Source organism: Fulmarus glacialis, unplaced genomic scaffold (genome assembly GCF_000690835.1).
Source record: "Fulmarus glacialis isolate BGI_N327 unplaced genomic scaffold, ASM69083v1 scaffold1892, whole genome shotgun sequence".
Lineage (NCBI taxonomy): Eukaryota > Metazoa > Chordata > Aves > Procellariiformes > Procellariidae > Fulmarus > Fulmarus glacialis.
Genome location: NW_009195747.1, coordinates 178770 through 185070, shown reverse-complemented (window position 1 = coordinate 185070; position 6301 = coordinate 178770). Strand labels below are relative to the sequence as shown.

At 42.0% G+C, this 6301-nt stretch overlaps 1 protein-coding gene across 1 annotated transcript; it reads left to right on the top strand.

Annotated features, from left to right (window-relative positions):
- Positions 1-1808: 1808 nt before the first annotated feature.
- Positions 1809-3401, top strand: LOC104084364 (fibroblast growth factor 13; the record flags this gene model as incomplete). The annotated part of the gene is made up of 2 exons (XM_009588172.1): positions 1809-2007; positions 3265-3401. Coding segments are annotated over 2 exons (336 nt in total), but the record flags the coding sequence as incomplete, so codon positions are not given.
- Between the last annotated feature and the right edge of the window lie 2900 nt (positions 3402-6301).

Here is a 6301-nt window from a genome sequence, read left to right as displayed (position 1 = left end):
GGTTAAACCACGACATAGTGTCTTGCTTTCTGTCTCCCCACTCTGTTTCAAGGGACTCTGCAGGCTGTTGACTCCTGCTGCTCACACTGAGGTTAACTCGCTTCCTAAGAGAGCCGGAGTAAATGTTGTGGTTCTGTTTGCAATCGGACCCTCTGCCGCTGTGTACAAGCAGGCTTTTTGTACCCAAAACAGCTCCAAATTACTGTACATAAACCATAATCTTCCGCTGGGAGTACTGTAGTTTTCCATTTTGCTGCTAATTGGATGATACACTTGCAATAGTCTTTGTTAACGTGGCTAGTGCTGGGCAGGGTACAGTGATGGCAGGCTTTTATTTAGAAATCTTGCAAAAATGCAGTGACTGTCCCCATTTGACAGCAATTGAAACCAATCGTCAATTAACTAAATAACAGCCAATTAGCTTGAAGAAAAAAAGAAGAAAATTGCTTACTTCACATTCTTTGTTGAAGCAAACACCAGTCAGAGGATGGGAGGTTTTTTCTTTCTCCTATGAGACGACAAAACGGCAAAAGATGTGCAGAAAATGCATAGTGTTTTTTTTTTAAATACCATCTTTTTGTCACACAAGAATATTTGAGAAACTAGATAAGAACATCTTAAGGTCCTGAGACATTTAATTTCCCTTGATTTTTTAAAATGAAAATTATAATCATTATGCAAGCACAATTTTTCCTCCTTTCTTTCACGCCGCTGTAGGATACTTTAAGCACAAGGGCAGCTCCACTGAAGCTGGCTGCCTTCAGAAGGAAAGACCAGCAAACCGCTGGCTGCGGTGCGGTGCGACAACAGGCAGGACTGTGATATTAACATTTGCATCACCAGACCAAGCCCTTCCTCTGTCATATTTTATGGACTTTTAGGAGTCCATAGGTGAGACGTTGTCAGAACTTTTGATGTTAAAAAACCTGAAGCACCCAGAGGCGTTAGGAAGCAGCCGAGTGGTGCTGTCAGGACTGGCATTTTGGTCTTAGGTCCCTCCAAGACCCGTTTTCATGTCTGTGTCCTTTTTTGAATCTGGGCAATAGTGCCAAAACGTATTGAGTCAAGACCATTGCACAGTGAAAGCCAGTCCCACCACTGGAGAAAGAAAAGATTATTGCTCTTTATTTTAGCTGTTAGCCCAATACCATCTCCCCAAAAGAAGCAGTGCAATTCAACATGAAGACTAAAGCTTGATCCTATATGCTCTCACCAGTCCCAGAGCAGAGGCTAACGTCTGCATGGCTCTCTGACAGCTGGGCTTTCAGTGGATGATATGCTGGGCAGAAAAAGAGCATAGATTAGACCAAAGAGGCAGCTGCTACAAGCTAACTTAATATTGCTGGGTTAGTAAGAGACAACCATTTACTCATGACATCCTGGCTTTGAATTTTTATTGCACTTTCCTCATAAGCAGTTAAGGCCAGCAGTTAATGCACAAAGGCATTACGTGGCCTCGCGTCTCGCCTGCAGGGCTGGACCACAGCCGGTCCCTTGGGGTTGACATCAGGGCTGCGTCTGCCTAAGGTCCATTAGTTGCATCAATCAATAATTCTTCACTTAGACTTTTTACTCGTCGTTCAAAAAGATTTTATTATGCTACTTTGAGCGGCTCACAGCGTCATTTCACGGGTTTCAAATTGTGTTACTCTTTTGTTAATACTTTTAGGGCCCATGTTTCGTAATTGGATAGTGGAGGGTGAGAGGTATGTCTTTTAACCGTCGGGAAAGCAATGAATATTGGATGCTTTTTCATTAAGTGATGTGAGATTCAGCACTGCACATATTGATCTGTTACTTTCTTACAGGAACATTTTACACCTGAATGCAAGTTCAAAGAATCAGTATTTGAAAACTACTATGTGACATATTCTTCAATGATCTACAGACAGCAACAGTCTGGCCGGGGTTGGTATTTGGGTCTTAACAAAGAAGGAGAAATAATGAAAGGAAACCACGTGAAGAAAAATAAACCTGCAGCACACTTTCTTCCAAAACCATTAAAAGGTAATTGCTTGGGTTTGCTCCGTCTATCTGAACTGACATTATCTTATTTCGGAGATGTTTAATTGCTGTGCATACATATTTGAAGGATTCAGCTACTTATATAAGAGGAGTATAATGTTCTGTAACACACTGTTAATCTAACTAGAGCTGCTTTTTTTAGGTTTCTCTACGTTACCACCGCATTTCTCTAATCTAACCAAATACACGTATTAGCTTCTTTGTGCCCAAAGTCCACAGTGTCTCTGTTGTAGATAACGAAGGCTCTGCCTGGAATGGCTCAAACATCCGCTCACAGGCCATCAGCGACTTGCTGTATAGCTTGTCAATCTGTGCATTATGTTACAGGATGTTTGTTTGTCTATTTTTGCCTGAGATAAAGCTCTAATGTGCGGTGCTTATTAAACCACAATTAATGTGGCATCGGCATATGACATTAAAGGTAATAATGCATGTGGCATACGTATACCGCTGTGTATTAAAAGCCAGGACATAGAGTCATCCCAGTTAACTGAAGGATCTGAATCAGGACTGTGGTCAGACTTGGCTCCCTCTTTGGTCAATGCAAAGAGGGAGATCTCAGTTGATGTATGGAGGTGCTCCTTTTCTCAAGAAGAACTAGCTTCCATATGCTCCTTCCTTAAGAGGAGTGAAGCCTTCTACTTCTGGGTTATGCTCTTAGGTAGCCTTTTAAGGCAGCATCATTTTGAAATCAGAGAGGATATTTCAAAGGTGCAGAGCTCTGGGTGGATGCTGGACTAGTCTGGCAGTCCACATTTAGGACTAGGTGTTAGGCAACTGATGTCAAGGTTGATCCTCACTTCTAACACGTGTGAAAACAAAGGAAACAGAAGACTGAAAATCCATTTTCGCACCCACCTGCTTAGGCTACCTATACAAGTAAGAGGTCAAATCACAGCTGTCAGCAGTGCTACTTCACCACTAATAAGGAAATGTTGATTTATATCAGCTTAGGTCTATCTTGCCGAGTTTTTTAAGTGCAGTGGGTAGGTGGGTGATTTAACTGGGAGAGGGAGGGAGCTGTGGTTTTTCCCTTCTCTCATTCCCTTAAAGAGGACCTCAGAGATTCTTAGGGAGTGTTTGAAATGGAAGAGGTCTCCTTGCCATTTTTCTTTCGTTCACTCCTTACATTGCATATTGCTGAATGAAAAATCCCAATGTTTTGCAGCCGGACTTTGCACCAACAGACTGAGTAGCCCGTAACGCGTGCTGATGTGCTGCCTCTCTTTTGCTTTGCAGTGGCCATGTACAAAGAGCCTTCTCTCCACGATCTCACAGAGTTCTCAAGATCTGGAAGTGGGACCCCAACAAAGAGCAGAAGTGTTTCAGGAGTGCTAAATGGGGGTAAATCCATGAGCCAAAACGAGTCAACGTAGCCAGGTTCAGGCAAGCCAAGTGCTCTCTAAACAGAACCTTACCTCTGGATGCAGTTGAATTCTTACTAGCAGTCTTTCATCCAAACGTTCAATTGCCCAGGACAAGCCACCGAACTTGCATAGGTCACTTGTTTATCAGCCATTAGATCTACTGGTTGTCAAAGGATATACCCCAATAATGTAGAATATGCTTGTGCATATCACAAGGCACTTGGATAGCCAGCAAACATAACTGCGGAATAAATCTCGGAGAAGAAATGTCCAGCTCTTTCTCTCTCTCTCTTTTTCTCTCTCTTTCTCTCTCTCTCCTATGCTTTGTGGAATACAAAACAAAAACATTTCACAGCATTCACTGCTGATAAGAATTTGCTTTCCAACTCAGAAAAAGACCACTTTTGCTCTTCAAAGGAAATTTTAATGCTTGTATGTTTTATAGGGGCAAACAAAAAACAAATATGTAAACTCTGTTGTTTCCTTGGCTTACCGTTTTATATCTAAGGCTTGATAAAAATGTATCCTTTAATTTGGAATAGTGCAACTTTTTGATTTCTGAACTCCAATGGGTCTTTAAAGCTATGTCTTTAAAAAAATAATTAAAAATTCAGGGTTGGAACTGAGAGTTGGTGTCTCAGGCTCAAGCAAACGGTGTTCTTGTGGTTTTAAACACAATGAAATATAAATTTTTATAGATTTGTAGTTTCTGGTAAAGTTCTTGTGCTAACCCCAGTCTGTAGGAATTGAGTTGTTTTATTATCCCAAGTGGAAGTTAACAGAAAGGGATAAAATTATCCTCCAGTGTAGATTTCTCTTAATTCCATTTTGTGTGTCATGTTAAACTATTGTTGTGGCTTCTTTTCTAAAGACAGATACTGTGGAATTAAGGTGACTTAATTTTTTTATAAGAAATGTCTTATTTGTAAAAGTCCTTCTTTCACTGTAATGGGCACGTGAATATTGTGTAGGAGGAAGCGTTAGGACAGGTTACCCCTAAACAACATATACTTATACATGCTATTGGAAACAATTGTTTAAAAAATGTAGTTAGGTTTCCATTTAGGTCATCATGTCTGTTGCATGGGAGAAAGTTGGAATATTGGCATAGAGTTGCATGATGTGTAAGATTTTGTGCATTAATCATCGTTGGATTCTGTGCTCCAAAACTGACATAGTTCTGTACAGGCAGCTTTCTGCTTCGTACAAAAGAGTTGTTTATTATTTGTTGTATACACAACCATGCACTGAATAAACTATTTATATTAAGATGTACTTTTTAAAAAAGCTTGTTTGATTGTATGATGTACATCCATAATTAATTTCAAGGGAAAGGGTTGGCAATTGAATTACAAAGTTATAAAAGATTCTGTAATTAATGTTCAAAATCTTTCTATGTAATGGGTTATTCCCCTGTAACGTCATACACTATACAAATGAGAACATGTTCTTTCTTTTGGATATTGTTAGAACTGGTCTTACATGCCCAGCTGAGATACTCAAAACATAGTGACGATTAAGTGCCACAAAGTCTTGGTAACGGCCCCTCTGCCCTGCGCTGCTGGAGCCCCAGTGAATTGCACTCCTCTGCTTCGAGCTTCTCCAGCTTCTCCGTGTCTGCCCTCCCTGTTAGGCTTCCCTAGTGCGGCCACGTAGCGCTACCTCGCAGCACACCTCCCCACAGCCCTCGGTACAGGGGGTCCCAAAGAGAGCCGGTAAGTCACGCACTGCTTGTGCCAGGGTGGCACCCTGAGGATGCTCGGAGTTCGCTCTGCATCACTGCAGGGACACTTCAGGAGCCAGCTTTGTCTGGTCTCGAGGAAAAGCTCCTATGCCTCCTGCCTTTGTGCACATGCTCTGGAGAGAAAATGTCCTCTGTCCTGCCTTTTCTCTCCAAAAACATCAGTGAGAACTTTTCTTACCTATAACATCCAGGCAGCTCTGACAGGTGAGCTTCACTCATCGAGGTGTTTCAAGAAGTCCTAGGAGGAACAAGCTCTCACCATGGGTGGCTGAAAAACTACTTCTGGAAGGGAGTAATGGAAATGGAGGCAAAAAGCTACCTATAAATGTTAGCCTGAAATTAATATCGGGTATTCTGCTGTCTGCTCTTGCACTTGACCAAGGTAGAATTAAACCTCAGACCAGGATGGGACAATGGGGTTTTTTTTAAAGGTTAGGGCTGAGAGAGGAGGGAAGGAGATTATGTTTCAGATCAAACCCCTAGATTTGTTGTTCTGTGGCAAATAGTAGGCAAAGAGCTCTGGCTTGCTGAGCTCCCATATTGGAGTGGGATGTTGCCCTCCCAAATACCACCAACTTGCTGGCCTTCAGAGGGCCTGGGGGTCCTCAGCTCGCCCCTTTCCAAAGGGTGAAGAAGGTGGGAGCACAACCAATGCCATAGAAATCCTTAAAAACTGAAGATGTGGCCGTGATTGCTCCAGAAGTTTTGATAACTCAGTGAGTCTGGAGCATCTATTCCCCTCAACTAAGTGTACTATGCCCTCATGGAACATTTCTCCTAACCCTCCCAACCCCAAATATCAGACTATCAGTTCCAAAAAAGGAGTCCGAGTGCCTTAGGAACATAAAACCTGATTAAAAATAGGCATGTTTGTGGCAAAGCTAGTTAGATACATTGTTCAATGCTGAGTGTTTACTATCCTAAACATAACTGGAGGTCTGCTGCTTTGCTTTATAGCTGCAATCTTATTGTTATTCCCCATCCCCAGTACCTCCAACCTTGAAGGTCATCTGCAGTGAAATAAAAATGCTCACCTCACAAATTGTCCCTTCTGAGGTCTGTAGTCTGACCCATCTTTTGTATTGACGTTGGCATCAGCTGTGAGCGTTCACTGCCAAGTCCCCAGTTTCAAAGGTTTCTAATATACCAAGCTAACAAATGCCAC